At 50.7% G+C, this 15112-nt stretch overlaps 2 protein-coding genes across 2 annotated transcripts; one reads left to right on the plus strand and one right to left on the minus strand.

The window, feature by feature from the left end:
- Nucleotides 1-7919: 7919 nt before the first annotated feature.
- Nucleotides 7920-12318, plus strand: LOC123181410 (C-terminal binding protein AN). The gene is made up of 7 exons (XM_044593672.1): nt 7920-8669; nt 9288-9456; nt 9580-9710; nt 10232-11023; nt 11151-11198; nt 11640-11756; nt 11979-12318. Exons 1-7 carry the CDS (start codon nt 8064-8066, stop codon nt 12051-12053), a joined length of 1938 nt encoding a protein of 645 aa, XP_044449607.1. The 5' UTR covers nt 7920-8063; the 3' UTR covers nt 12054-12318.
- On the minus strand, nt 12259-13121 carry LOC123181411 (uncharacterized protein PAM68-like). Its single transcript, XM_044593673.1, has one exon. It carries the CDS (start codon nt 12970-12972, stop codon nt 12319-12321), a length of 654 nt encoding a protein of 217 aa, XP_044449608.1. The 5' UTR covers nt 12973-13121; the 3' UTR covers nt 12259-12318.
- Nucleotides 13122-15112: the final 1991 nt, after the last annotated feature.

Consider the following 15112-nt stretch of genomic DNA (forward strand, 5'->3'; position numbering starts at 1 on the left):
CGCCGAGTGAAGAGCAATCCTCTCACTCGGGGGCTTAGCTGCAGTCCGGTACTCGCCTAAGTTCAAAAAATCCCACCAAGTGAAGAGAAACCCTCTCACTCGGGGGCTTAGCTGCAGTCCCGTACTCGCCTAAGTTTAAAAAATCCCACCGAGTGAAGAGCAACCCTCTCACTCGGGGGCTTAGCTGCAGTCCCGTGCTCGCCTAAGTCTAAAAAAATCCCACTGAGTGAAGAGCAACCCTCTCACTCGGGGACTTGGCCACAAGTACAATGTGTGCTCCATCCTGATCCGCAAGGACGACGAGGTACAGGTCGACTACGACCTTCTCCTTAGAGTTGTGCCTCAAGTACAATGTACGCTCCATCCTGATCCGCAAGGACGACGAGGTGCAGGTCGACTATGACCTTCTCCTCAGAGCTGTGCCACAAGTACAATGTGCGCTCCATCCTGACCCGCAAGGACGACGAGGTGCAGGTCGACTGCGACCTTCTCCTCGGAGCTCCACCACAAATACAAACAAGAATAAAAGCCAGTTCCGAGTGAAGATTCAAGTTCCGCACGGAAATAAAGACAAGCATATTCAAGTTCAAATAAATCCTGCGAGGGTCCAGATCGCGGATTAAAGTACTCGGGCTTCAGACCCGAAGGAGTTTTACAGTTACAAAACCACTCGGCATACCGAGGCAAATTTAAATGGATCATAAAAGAGTTTGTTCACTCCGCAAGAGGAGGGCTGGTAGGCTCGACGAACTCATCCAAGTCGATTCCATCAGCAATCCGAGTAGCAGCAGCAATGAAAGTCTCCATGAAGGACTGGAAGTCAAGCCTCTTGGTGTTGGCAACCTTGATCGCCGCTAGCTTCCCTTCTTCGGCTTCCTTGAAGTAAACGCGAACCAGAGACAGAGCCACGTCAGCACCACACAGAGCAGAAGACTTCTTCCATTCCTGCACTCGACCGGGGATCTCATTGAGTCGAGTCATCAGAGACTCGAGATCATTCTGGAATGTCACCCTTGGCCAGAGCGCTGAGTCGATCCGTGACACCGCAACCTTCAATTGAGCGAGGTAGTCGACGACGCTAGCAAGACGAGATCCTAGTCGGAGCACATTCATGGTAGGTTCATCCTTGACAGGGGAGTTGATGGGGTCCAAGCTCGTTTCGATTTGACCGGTCTCTGCCTCGAAGTTTTGACAGAATTCTGTGCTCACGGAGAAGCAATGAGTCGACGGTTTTATGACTAGTCGACAAAAGCAAATCAATCAGACGAAGACAAATACCTTCTAGCATGAGGAATAACTTCTTGGCGAGTACTCCCAGATAATTCTCCAGCTCGTCTCTCTTGCGGGAGATGTCTCCCACCTTGTCAGTCAGGGCGCCCTTGTCCTTCTTCAGTCGAGTCACCTCTTTGTTGGCTTCATCAAGGGAAACCTTCAATTTGGTATTCTCTTCCTCCAGCTTTCCGACTGAGGCCAGCTTCTGGTCGGCGAGTGCCGTTTTGTCTTCTGCCATTTTTTGTGCAGCCGCAAGATCAGAATCCTTCTTCTCCAAAGCTTGTCTCATTGTTTCTACAAAGAATAACATTCGAGTTAGAAAAAGGAAGGGAAAGATAGCAGGAGAATCAGTCGACAAGTTTTCCATACCAGCAGCATCATCCTTAGCCTTCTGCAGATTCGTCTTGGCCAACTCCAGATCAAGATTGAGCTGGATCTGCTTCTGCTCCAAGTCAGCAAACCGATCTCCAAGTTCACAAGATTTCTGTGGACAGAAGATAGTCAGTCGATAGAAAAAAAGATTGGTTGCTTCTGAGCAATAAAATAACAAGTTCTAAGAGTTCTAAGACTACTGCCGAATCAAACATTCAACAGTAGTCTCGGGGACTACACCCAGTGGGTGCACTCAGCGTGCCCCCACTAGTTCAGTGACTTTTCAATTGACTTGGTCCGTCCAGTCGGTAAAAAAAACATATGACTTGTTCTCAGACCATAGCCGACTGCTCACAGTCGACTACGGTCTCGGGGACTACACCCAGTGGGTGCACTCAGCGTGCCCCCATTGGTTCAGTGACCACTCGACATGATCTGCTCAGACCGAGTGGAGAAGTTCTGTTCAAAGACCCCCGCCGAATCAAACATTCGACAGTGATCTCGGGGACTACACCCAGTGGGTGCACTCAGTGTGCCCCCACTGGTTCAAAGATTCAATCGACACAACCTAGTCGACTCAAGTGGAAAAACTATTCAGCAGAAATTGAAACACCCAGTGGGTGTATAGATGCAAAATGCAGACTGGCAAGTAGAAGCACAATAAAGGTTTTTCAGGTAGCATATCCTAACAGAACAAGCGACAAGCTAGAAGATCAGTCGGAAATCAGCTAACCTGGACATTGGCCTGGAGTGCTGAGCTGGCGTCATAAGCAGCTTGACCAGCCTCGCGAACCACTTTCATCTGCTCCATCATAATGTCTGCCTGGCGTATAGCTTCCTTGGCAGCACTCACTTGGTCCTCTGGGACGTGATGGGCGGTGAAAAGTGAAGACGGTGGATCAGCTGAAGCCTGTGTAGTCGACACTGAAGGCTGTGCACTTGACAATGGAACGGCAAGAGTAACAGAAGCCCGGTTGGCGTCTCCGAACTGCTGAACCACTGGTTCCGTCACTGGCGTCGACTGAGGCGTCTTGCTAGTTGATGTTTTCCTGCTCAAAGTCCTGCTCCTCCTTCCCGTGGGCCTCAGTGGTACATCCTCATCATCATCTGGAAGTTCAATACCATTGGGCGGAGCTGCAAAAGAATCAATCGCAAGAGTTCAGTCGACCGTCAAAATGGCTGATAAAGTAAAGACAAAATGGCAAGAGTTATACCCGCGCTGGAGGTGACTGCGTCTTCCATCTCCTCCTCATCATCATCTTTATAAACAGAAGTCCCAGAGGTAGCGGCACTGCAAATTTCAAAATTCACTCGGTCAGACCTTCCGAGGTCAGTCGACCAAATATCAAGCCATGCTAAACTAAGAAGTCGAATTTAAAGATTACCCAGAAGCAATGGGGACAGCCACTTTGATCTTGGGCAAGGCCTTCCGAGGTTTTGACGGCGCGATTTTGGGCTGCTTCGAAGCCTTCTCAGTTGGCACAGGAGAAGACGTCCGAGTGCGCTTTGAAGTCTGTCCAGTCTGTGCGGTCGCTTTGCCACGGATACTTGCTGGGTCATGGGTATGCTTGGATCACCTTTCGGTGCGAGGAGGGGAGTCGACTTCCTCACCACCGCTTGAGTCGTCACTCTCATTGTCCTCCCCTCCATCAGAATGCTAGTCGCCGCTGTCACCCCCGCTCGCCTCTCCCTCTGGCTCCTGCTCCTGCTCCCCGTTGGCATTGAATACATCTCGGTATAAATCTGCAAGACACAGAGTCAACCGGATATCAGTCGGTTTCAAAACTAAATTACATGTCAGAACAAAAAGACGCTCAGAAAGAAACAGTCGGACCTTGTCTGGTTCGTTGACGTGGTCGAATGGAGGGACCCTCCTAGACCCCCAGGGGTTGTCTTTGTTTCCGGTGATGCCCTGCAACCACTGCGCCACCGTCTCCTCATCGACTTTTTCCGGGTGGATCCGGGTGCTGTCTTCAATACCCGAGTACATCCACATTGGATGATCGCAGGCTTGGAGTGGCTGGATACGTCGACCGAGGAATACCTCTAGCAAGTCCATGCCAGTCACCCCATCGCGGACAAGTTGGACTACTCGATCAACCAGCATATTCACCTCCGCTTTTTCAGCTGGAGTCACTTTCAAAGGGGAGGGTTTCTCAACTCGATCCATGGAAAATGGGGGAAGGCCAGTCGACTATCCAGGAGTAGGCTGGTCCTTGCAGTAGAACTAGGTCGACTGCCAACCCCTGACTGACTCGGGAAGAATCATAGCTGGGAAAGTGCTCTTACCCCTCATCTGGATTCCTAAACCCCCACACATCTGGATCACATGTGTCCTCTCATCACTCGGATTAGCCTTTTTTACAGACTGAGAATGACAAGTGAAAATGTGCTTGAAGAGACCCCAGTGCGGTCGACACCCCAGAAAGTTCTCGCACATGGACACGAATGCAGCAAGGTATGTGATGGTGTTGGGAGAAAAGTGATGAAGTTTGGCTCCAAAGAAATTCAGAAAAACCCAGAAAAAAGGATGTGGAGGCAAAGATAATCCGCGGTCGACGTGAGTGGCGAGAAGGACACACTCACCCTCTTGCGGCCGCGGCTCAGTCTCGTCCTCCGGAAGCCGCCAGGAGCCGTGGGGAATCAATCCCCCCTCCATAAGATCCTCCAAGTCCTCCTATTGGATCGTCGACCGAATCCAGTCGCCCTGGATCCAGCCGGGTGGCAGGCCAGATCTCGACGAAGACCCTCCTCGGCTTCGCCTTCGCCGTCGTCTTCTTCACGCGCTCCAGAGCCGCCATCTTCTCCTTCCCCATCGTGACGGGTTGAGCTCGGGCTGGGCGGCGGCGCCGAGGGTGGAGGTGGATGCAGTGGAGAAGCAGAGGAGGAAGAAAGGAAATGGAGCGTACAGTGCAAGGGCACCGGCCCAGACGCCTTATATGGGCTGTTTCCCGAGTGGCTGACTCATGGGCCCGAGCAATCATGTCAAATCCCGCAACAGTCGCTCGCGCGGTACGAGGCGAAAAAGGTGGCACGAGGATCGAGGCACCCCAGCTTAATCCACTCCGATTACCGCGCGCTTCCCCAAATTTTGAATCCCGCGAGATCCGGGAACGGCAGAGCAGTCAATCATGCCAAAGATTTTATACCATATTAAACACTCGAAGCTTATCAACAAAGTTCACTCGACAACTTCTGAATGGCTCAAGGCGACTGAAAATGAAGTCGAAGTTTTTACATGGTTCGCCAATCCAAGTAAAATGCTTCCGAAGTATGAAAGTTGGGTCGGAACCACCTTCAACTCCATCTCCACTCGGACCCAGAACCATTCGGGGGCTAATGACGATGACATGTACCTAGGGTAGGGAAATAGACCTGATCTAAGCACCCTACCCAAGGACATTGCCCTACAGTCAAGGACATTCAAAGGACAGCGGATTCTACCGACTGAAATCACCACAGGACACAACCCACTCGACTGAGAGTTCACCCGGATAGCCCAATTCCATTCGACCAAGATATATCCATTCGACCATACCGGAAACCACTCGGAGAACAGAAGATCTAAGGTCACTCTGAATGACAACGGTCGGGCGTTCACTCCGTAGTCTTAATGATCATTTATATGCCTTTATTGCTCGCGTTACCAGTAACGTCCTATCTTTTATGTACATTGAACCCTGTGTACCTGAGGGCCGGAGGGGTCTGGTGAACTCTATATAAGCCACCCCCCTCCTCGGGTACAAGGGTTCGCACCCCCTATAACTTCACGCATAATCCAATCGACCGAGCCTCCGGGCACCGAGACGTAGGGCTGTTACTTCCTCCGCGAAGGGCCCGGACTCGTAAATCTCGCGTGCACAACTTCATCGTAGCTAGGATCTTGCCTCTCCATACACCCCCCCTATTCTACTGTCAGACTTAGAACCACGACAATGTCCTCTATTTTTTAATTTTTTAATTAAAACAAAACATTCTTTCCCACAAGGTTTGACTAGCAAAATCTAGAATTGAGAGTTATGACTAGATGATATTCAACTAACACGGGGAACTAATTCAAGTGTAGCCAGTCAACTGAAAATTCCTTCTCAAATAATATTGCGAGACAAGGGATTATGTATATGTTATACCTTCTCGCGCTTGCTTATTCTTCCCCTTCATCAAGTCGCAATTCATTTTCTTTATTTCCTCGCGCTAGCTGAGAACAAACCTATAGGCTCAAAGACAACAAACGAAGATAACTATAACAAGGCAAGACCAAAATGTGCTCATCACTCTATTATGCAGACTGAAAATAAACATGCAAAATACAAAAACAAATAAAATAAAAATAAATATGCATGCATGGATAGCTAGGGGATGAGCTCCCCCAAGCTTGGGCTCTTGGCCTACTCTCTAGTCCATTTCCTCGTCATAGTTGCCCCATTGGCCAAAGTGTGGCCATCAGAAGGATGGGCCACTAGAGGACGGACCTCCTATTCGAGGGTGTGGCTGCCAGAAAGAAAAGAGGAACTGCATGTTCCCACTCAGCAGGTTAATGTTGTTGTTGGCCTCATGGAGGTCCGTACGGATCCCTCCTACCTGCTGCTGCAGCTGCTGAAACTCAAGCCTAGGCACATAGTCATGAGGCTGCTCAAAGTGAACCTGCGGTGCATATTGTGGTGGAAAGTTGGGTGCGTGCCGAGGAGCACTGCCCCATGCATACCAACCGTGACCCGGACCTACTGCTGCAGCGTCCCACTCTGGAGCAGGTTCGGGTTGAGCGGTGTTCCCGAAACCAGCCTCGTGGCGGTACTCGTTGATCTCGTCAATATAGAGTACCCACATATCTCGCGTATAAACAGTAAATGCTTGCGTCAAGGGCAAGAGAACATCAACACTTTGCATGTTAGGTAGGGGGCATTTGTAGCAATGCTCCCCTTGCATAGGCCCAATGAAGTGAGTGTATGTCATAATCGTACGGTTGAGTGCCGTAGATCCTGGGACGTGCTGCATAGCATCAATATCAAGGCCGAAGTGCTCGGCAAGCTAAGTCAGTATGCCTCCCACAACAATAGTTCCCCTCGGTTGCTTGTGCTGCCTACAGAGGTGGTGCATAAGAAAAGCTCTCAAGTTAGGCTTGGGGATATAATTGGGGTGGAATGCTGTGTGCAGCACACACATGTCATAGCTCGACATGCCCCCTATGTTCTCCCTACCAAAAAATAGTGTTGGCAAGGAAAATCATGAAGTAGCGAATGACGGGGTTTCGGATGCTCGATACCTTCTTTCCGGAGAGGTCATGTTCATCCTTGACGGAGATGAGTTCCCATGAACCCAACGCGTCAGCAACCGGCGTGCCCCTGGTGTTGAGAACTCCTTGGTTCTCGAAACCGAAGGCACTGCAGAACTGCTCCAACGTCATGGTGCGCTAGACTCCTCCGAGTATAAATGAGCAGCTTGGTTCCACCCTCGAGTCATCGAGAGTGTAGGAGAAGGTGGAGATGAGCTCCACAGCTCGGTTCCACCCTTGAGTCATCGGCGGGCTTTGAGAGCTGTGTCATTGCCTCAAATTCCATCTCCCCACCTTGTCTTTCGCCAAGAACTACTAGCTCAATGCCTCAATGCTGGATTGGTGGTTTATTTGGTACACATGGTGTTTGGCTCAATGTCCACTCCGACGGAAGGGCAGTCACCATGCTTCAGTAGCATGCCGACTGCCGAGGGCTGTAGGTGCTCGTACCGGCGCATCTCTGCCCGTCCCCCCGCCCCCCGCGCTTCTCCCTAACGGCAATATAAAAGTGTCGAGCACCAGGAGGTGACCAACGTTGAGCACTATGTCACCATCAAGCTCTAGTGCAGGCAAGAATAATGCTGAATTCTTCCTTGTGCGTGCGTCACGTAAGCAATCCTGAAGCCCAAACGAGCTTTCTGTAAAAATCGGTCAGGATTAGAAAGGACAGGGTGCCAGTTTCAGGAATTTTAAGGTTAAGGTTTGATTCAAACTTCGCGTACGAATTCAAGGTTGATTTCAGACTTTTCTCAAACAACAAATATACAAAATTCTAAAGGAAATCCTTTTTTTTAGGCTAAAACTACCAAATATTTTTACTCTTGAATCCATCGACGGCATTATTATCTGCCTTTTTTGGGGTGGAAGCATGTTATCCAACCCGAATGGCCAATGCTGTCACTTGCGTATTGAGTTTTTTCATAGCAGCGATCCCCGTGCACAGCCCAGACCGTTGACGAGCAAGCGCATTCCCTCACTCATCTCTGCTCGTGCGTTTAGCCGTGCAGATCGCGAGTTCGCGACTCGGAGCACCAAAATCCAAAACACCCAGAGACCGCGCCTCGTTGCTGTAGACTGTAGCGGAGTGTCCTCTGCTCCACGTTCTGATCCGACAAGCGAGCAACTCTGCAGCGGAGTCGGCCCTAACATGTTGCGCAGCCCGGCCCATTCCGTGCCGGCCGCCGCCGCCGCCGCCGGCGGCGGCGGCGGGCAGCCGCTGGTGGTGACGCTGAACTGCCTCGAGGACCCCTCGGTGGAGCGGGACGCGCTGGCCGGCGCGGCGGCCGTGGAGCACGCGCCGCTCTCCGCGCTCGCCTCGGGCCACGTCGAGGCCGCCGCGGCCGTGCTCCTCACCTCGCTCGCCTTCCTGCCGCGCGCCGCGCAGCGCCGGCTCCGGCCGTGGCAGCTGCTGCTCTGCTTGGGATCCCCCGACCGCGCCGCGGACGCCGCAGCGGCCGCGGAGCTCGGCCTCCGCCTCGTCCACGTCGACGCCAACCGCGCCGAGGAGATCGCGGACACCGTCATGGCGCTCTTCCTCGGCCTCCTCCGCCGCACCCACCTGCTGTCCGGGCACGCGTCCTCCTCCACGCCGTCCGCCGGGTGGCTCGGCTCCGTCCAGCCGCTGTGCCGCGGCATGCGGCGCTGCCGTGGGCTCGTGCTAGGCATCGTCGGCGTCAACGCCGCCGCGCGATGTCTCGCCACCCGCAGCCTCGCCTTCCGCATGAGCGTGCTCTACTTCGATCCGCTCTACGAGGTGCCGGATCCGCTATTTCTGCGCTTATAAACCTCTGATCTACACTGCTAGGTTTTTACAGTTAAATTGTTTTGTTAGCTTACTTTTCTGCTGTTAATTTTGTAGCTCTAGCATTGTTCTACTTCTATGGTTCTTGTTCGTTGCTAGTTTGGGTGGTTTTGAACACTTCATAGTAACTAATTGTTCGCTAACTTCCAGCATTTGTTTCATATAATATATATGTAATCAAATTTCTGGCATTTAGTGTCTTCTACCCTCCTGCTAGTGATGACTTATATTTGTATGCTAAAGCAACTCCTCAATATAAGTATCAGTAAAGATGATCCCGCAGTCTGAATTTTCTTGATATTCTGTATGCCCTTTTAGGAGTGATCTGATCATCTTGTCTTGAGAGCTAAAAACTCAATTTATCATTTTTCACAACAAGCTATCTGACAATTAGTTTATGTTAGTATGACCAAATGAAAATAAATTTATGTTTTATGGCGGAATTAGTATCTACACAAGGAATTTCTCAGCTGTTGTTATGTTTCTTCATACAATATATTGTACCCCATGTAAGTATGTACCAGAGTTAAAGCACCACACTGATTTCCAACTGTTAAACATTTTGTGAAGGGTGCGGGCAAAACAAAGCGGCCTTCCATTGTATTTCCTTCTTCTGCCAGAAGAATGGATACTCTCAATGATTTATTGGCAGCAAGTGACCTTGTTTCACTTCACTGTGCGTTAACAAATGATACAACAAACATAATTAGTGCCGAGCGTCTGCAACACATAAAACCTGGTAAGATAGTTGCTTCCTATTTTCCTATTTCTGTTTCCCCTTGTATTTGGCCTTGACAGGCTTACTGGTTTTCTTAGTTCATAGTATAGCACGCTCTGATTGACTATCTTTTGAGCCCTGCAGGAGCTTTCATAGTCAATACCAGTAGCTGCCAGCTGATAGATGACTGTGCACTCAAACAACTCTTGCTCGATGGCACTATTGCTGGATGTGCATTGGACGGCGCTGAAGGCCCACAATGGATGGAAGCATGGGTATGATGAAACTTAGATCTGGCTACAATTGAATTTTGTCCAAAGGGCTGTTTGAAATGAAAAACAGCCAAATATGTTCCTATAGAATAATCTGTTCTTTTCAGTACACCTTATTTGAGATTCAGTTTCTTTCCAGTAAGCCTTCTTTGAGTTTCAGTTTCTTTCCCATGGGAAGATTCAGTTCTGCTAGGATATGTCGTGACACTGTATTACAGTGTCCAGTTCACCAATTGCAGAAGGTGCTCCTTGTTAACATAACCACATACGTCAGTGAGGATAGGGAAGATAGTGCAAGTGATGTATATGTAGGAAACTTTCTTCTAGAGGTATAGACTATACAGCTAGCTAATAGACCTGCCTACTGGTTCCAAGAGATACACAACTGATGCAATCTTTAGTTCTTTTGCCCTACGTATGGACTATGGTCACTATACTATGAACTTCGTCAAGATAAGAGCATGTTTTACCGCAAGGAAAATGAATGTTTAAGCACTAACTACATTTTTTTCTTTCAATAATAGGTACACGAGATGCCGAACGTGTTAATTCTTCCTCGAAGTGCAGACTACAGTGAAGAAGTGTGGATGGAAATCAGAGAGAAAGCAATCACAATATTACAATCCTTTTTCTTTGATGGCATTGTTCCAAACAATGCTATTTCTGATGAAGATGAAGCAATAAGTGATGTTGGATGTGAAGATGATCAGCTATATAAACAGGCAAATGAACACTCTTTGCGGGGCTGCGATGGTGAACAGCAGACAGATGAAAGCCGACTAACTCTAGAGTGTGACAAGAGAAGAGCCATCTCCAAGCCTGAAGTTCCTGAAGCTTCAGGGCAGTCCCAAAGTATTGGCTTAAGATCAGAAGGAAGACGTAGCAGATCTGGAAAGAAAGGGAAAAAGAGACCTGCGCGCCGCAGATCACAACAGAAAATGGATGAATTGTCAACTGTGGAGAGTGGAAGTAATTATTCTTCACGAAGAGATGATGATACTGTGATGAGTGGCCGGGACCAAGTGTTAAGTTCCAGTTCACGATTTGCTTCCCCCGAGGAGTCCAAAAATAAGCTCAGGTCTTCTGCTGAATCTCCAATGGAAATAATTTCTGAACATAAGTTGCCTGCAGGGCTTGGTAGAAAGCCTCCTGAGAGGCTTAAAGATGGCTTTGTCGTTGCCCTAAGGTCAAGAGATAATTCGGGTTTTCATGTTTCAAGAGAAAGAGTTGCTGGTGGTGGCTGGTATCTTGATGTTGTGTCAAATGCTACAAAGAGGGATCCTGCTGCTCAGTTCCTAATCACATTTAAAAACAAGGTGGTAGTCGGGTTTCCTCTGTCTCTCTCCCTCTCCCTCTTGTTTCTATGCTGTTTCCTAACCTGTCAGGTATTTTTTTTGTACAACTACACACACATGTACTTATGATAGGATTTACACCTTTCAGGATACGATGGGATTGCGATCTTTTGTTGCTGGGGGCAAACTATTGCAGGTAATAACACCCTTTTCAGTTAGTACTCGTTCCCTGAAGATATGGTGAGAGGTGAATATAGTACTAGTAGTAAAGTTAAAAGATTATGCACCGGTGTTCTTCTCTGCATGAATCTCTTGGTGATTTTTAGATGCAATGACATCTATGGTCAATTTTTTGTGCTTTACACATTATCCCATTTTTTTGTTCCGTGTTGAAAATTACCAACTTGATTCCACGATATGTTTAAGATTAAGTACTACTAGTGTATCTCGTACTACTCTTCCGTTTGATCTTCTTCTTGTCGTTGAGAATTTATTACTTTGAATAGTTGTGAAGTGCTTGCTCCAGGCTCGATTCCATTGCAGGAGCTTCGAGAAGTTTATGAATAGAATCACTGATTTGTTCTTACATTCCATGATCCCTGTATAATATTTAACTCCCTTTTAAACTTGTTTTCAGGTTAATAAGAAGGCGGAGCTCGTATTTGCCAATCATGCTTTCGATGTTTGGGAGAGCTGGACGCTGGAAGGGTCTTTACTGGAATGCTGCAAACTGATCAACCACAGGAATCCTTTGGTATGCCCGTTTATCTATCACCAATTTATGCACATAACAACAATATTTAAGAGTTAAGATGCACATCTGTCCCCGCCAATGGTAATAGCGAATCTTTATTTTCATCACAAAACAGGACCCGTTAATGTTCTGGACTAGGAATTTCCACTGCCATGACTAACTCGAAAAAACAGTTCTGTTGGTAGTATCTTGTTTCCTGATGGTAGTTAAAATTGTCTGCAGGCTGTATTGGAGGTCTATATCGAGATCCTCGCAGCGGTGAGTGAAGAAGATGGCGTCACCAGGTGGCTCGATTGATCAAAATGACCCATCCATCTGCTTTAGGAGAACGAGAGCAACTGACTCATCAGTGTTGTATTCTGGCTGGCCTGGGGGTTCACTCAGTTTTCTCTTTTTTCCTGCCAAGTGTTCAGTTTTGGCCATTCTACCTATTGCAGAGACCTTGCATAGCCACTGCGAATTGTTTCATAGTTTCACTGCTGTAGCCTGTACGAGTATCAAGTGTCGACAACAAGCGTAGTGCTATTTCCAGTGGAGAAAATATCTAGTCTATTTACAGTTACTACTTGTTATCCTTGTCGATCTCCTCCTTCCACAGCTCCGGCCAGTTGGTCCGGGCCTCGTCGACGCCGAGCAGCGAGCCTTCCTTCTCCGGGTCCCAGCTCGCCGACAGCGTCCCGTAGGCGATGCCGAGCGCCGACGTGCCGAAGGAGAGGAGGATGGTGAGCAGCTGCACCCACGACGGCACCTCGGCCCCGCCCCCGCGCTTGAGCGCGTCGTACACGTTGAGGAGCGCCACGCCCGACGCCATCGGGACGCCCACCGTGAACAGGATCCGCCGGAGGATGCGGTCGAACACCACCTGCGGCAGCTCGTCGTCGCCGCGGCCGCCGCCGTCCTCCTCCTCGCGGGCGGGCTCCACGAGCGACTCCTTCAGGAGCAGCAGCTGCTGCTGCTCCTCCCGCTCGCGCACCCGCTGCTGCTGCCGCTGCTTCTCCTTGCGGCTCGGCTTCTTGTTGCTTGTGCTGTCCGCGGCTGGTGTGCCGACGCCGCTGCCGTTGCCGGCTGCGTGTGGCCGCCGGGCTGTGGCTCGTCGTCGCTTGGACGGTGCGGCGTGAGGCGGGGAAAGGATGGAAGTGGTGGATAGGCTGTGCATCCGTTGGTGATGAGGGTAAGGGGCGGGCTGGAGAGCCGCTACGTGGAGCAAGGCGGCCATGCGCGCCGCCGGTGGATTGGCAGGAGACGACGAGCTGCTCTCCCACTTCCTCGTGGTAATAGCCTTATCGCCATGGGCAGTGGTCAGTGGTGGCGCGTAACTGCATTCTCGATGCGTTCCTGGGTTGGGTGCCACGTGTGTCGTCCCCACAAGAGATAGGCAAACGTTTGTGCCCGGCCGACCGGTTGCCTGGCGATCAAGCCTGTCGTACATCAAAAATGCTAAACGTACGGGCCTCTTACGGGAGTTTTACAGGCCCTTTCCTAATAATCTCTCCGCCCCTCCTGATTTTCACCTGGGTGGGGCCCGTCCCTCCCCACTTAATTCAATCACAACTTGACAAATCAGTATCACCCACGTAATCTTCCGTCGATGTAGCGTTACTCATCGTACATCTAGTTAAAAAAAGAAAGGCTATCGTACATCTCACCCCGTGCACTATCTTTTTTTTCCGGGGGCTTATCTTTTTTCTTTCTTTGTCTTCTTCCTCCCGACCCCCTTCTCTCCACTCCTTGTCTTCTTCCTCCCGACCCCCTTCTCTCCACTCCTCGTCTTGTTTCTCCCGATCCTCTTCTCTCTCTCTCAGCAGCTCATCTTACTCCTTTAGACCGCGTCGCCGGCTAGCCCTAAACCTGTGTAGGTCCCCTACCTCCAACCTCAGCGTCCACGCCCACTTCTTCCACTGCCCATGGCTACCGGTCCCTTTCGCCACTGGAAATGCCATAACCATGGCGGCGCGGCCTCCTCCCCCACTGCTACAACCATCTCCTCCCAAAATGAACCTAAAAGCTTTGCTTCTCCATGGATCCTGCAACCGAGGACCCAAAAAGCTACAACCGTTTGATTCGAAAGCTTCAACCCACGGTATATAAAGCTTCAACCGGACACTGTGCACTGGAAAAAGCTACAATTGTCCATATGAAAGCTTCAACCGTAGTTTAAAAAAGTTTCGATGGATCACATGTGCAACTGAAAAAAACTACAACCGTTCATGCGAAAGATCAAACCATATTTGAAAAAGCTTCAACCAACGAAATAGAGAAGTTTCATCATATCACTACGAAATAAAAAGAAGCTTCAACTTCGTGAGTACACAACGAAAAAGTTGCAAGTGTTGAGATGAAAAAGCTTCAACCCTACTTTCGAAAAGCTTCAACCAGAGACCAGCGACAAAAAGCTGGAACCGACACCTCGCCATTGATGCAACCGACTACTGCGATGGCTTCACGGCGGAGCTGCAGCTGTAGAGATGACAAACTCCACGGACGGGCGGGCTGATTTATTTTGCTGGGTCCGATTTGCTGCATAAGAGGGGCGGGCCATGGGGCACCAGTGGTCCAACTGGCGAGCCGCGACAGCGAGCGGTGCGAGCCGGCGGTGCTTCGAGGTCGTTCGTCTGGTCGACGGTTTGCTACCCCTATGTGCGTGCTAGAGACGAAGGAGGATGGGGAAAGGAAAAAGAGAAGACAACTGAGATCCAACAGCCCATGTACTCTCATATCGAACGACTGCTAGGCAGCCGGCCGAAAATTGGGCCGGCCGGCCGGCGCCTAGCGTGGCTCTAAAAGCATCTCCAGCCGTTGCCCCCCCAGGAGGCATATTTTTTGCCGCTTGGGGGCTGCCGGCGAAATTTTTGGCCTGGGAGGGGGGGCAAAATTTTCCACTCGCTGTGCCCCCCACGAGCATGTTGAGCGCGGCGGCGTCGACGACCTCCTCGGCAAGCGCGAGGAGACGGGCGGTGGTGCGCTGGCGTGCCTCGGCGGTGTTGCCGCACGACGACGCCCCGACCTCGCGCTGCCGCCAGAACGACGACGCAAGCAAGGCGGTGCAGGGCAGTGCTCGAGCGCGAGCATGGCTCGGCTCGGGCGCAGCTACGGCGATGCGCGCGAGCGCAGGACGGAGTATGTGCAGGGCGGCTGCGGGTGTGTGCGTGCGCGGGCGAGTCCAGCGCAGCGAGGAGATCGCAGCTAGGCGAGAACCGGAGCGCGGGGACGACTGGGATGACGGCGAGGAGCGCAGAAGATGCGCGAGGCGCCGGCACAGGCGGACCCGACCTGCCGGGGCGCGCAAGCGGGAGCCGGGCGGGGCGGAGCGCAGGGGTCGCATTGAGCCGGTCAGGACGGAGCGCAGGGGCCTGCCG

Source organism: Triticum aestivum, chromosome 1D (genome assembly GCF_018294505.1).
Source record: "Triticum aestivum cultivar Chinese Spring chromosome 1D, IWGSC CS RefSeq v2.1, whole genome shotgun sequence".
Taxonomy (NCBI): domain Eukaryota; kingdom Viridiplantae; phylum Streptophyta; class Magnoliopsida; order Poales; family Poaceae; genus Triticum; species Triticum aestivum.

Coding starts and splice junctions, on each gene's coding strand:
- LOC123181411 (XM_044593673.1), bottom strand. CDS start 12,972: ATGGCCGCCTTGCTCCACGTAGCGGCTCTCCAGCCCGCCCCTTACCCT.
- LOC123181410 (XM_044593672.1), top strand. CDS start 8,064: ATGTTGCGCAGCCCGGCCCATTCCGTGCCGGCCGCCGCCGCCGCCGCC. Junction 9,457..9,579: donor TCTGCAACACATAAAACCTG/GTAAGATAGTTG, acceptor TGAGCCCTGCAG/GAGCTTTCATAGTCAATACC. Junction 9,711..10,231: donor CACAATGGATGGAAGCATGG/GTATGATGAAAC, acceptor TTTCAATAATAG/GTACACGAGATGCCGAACGT.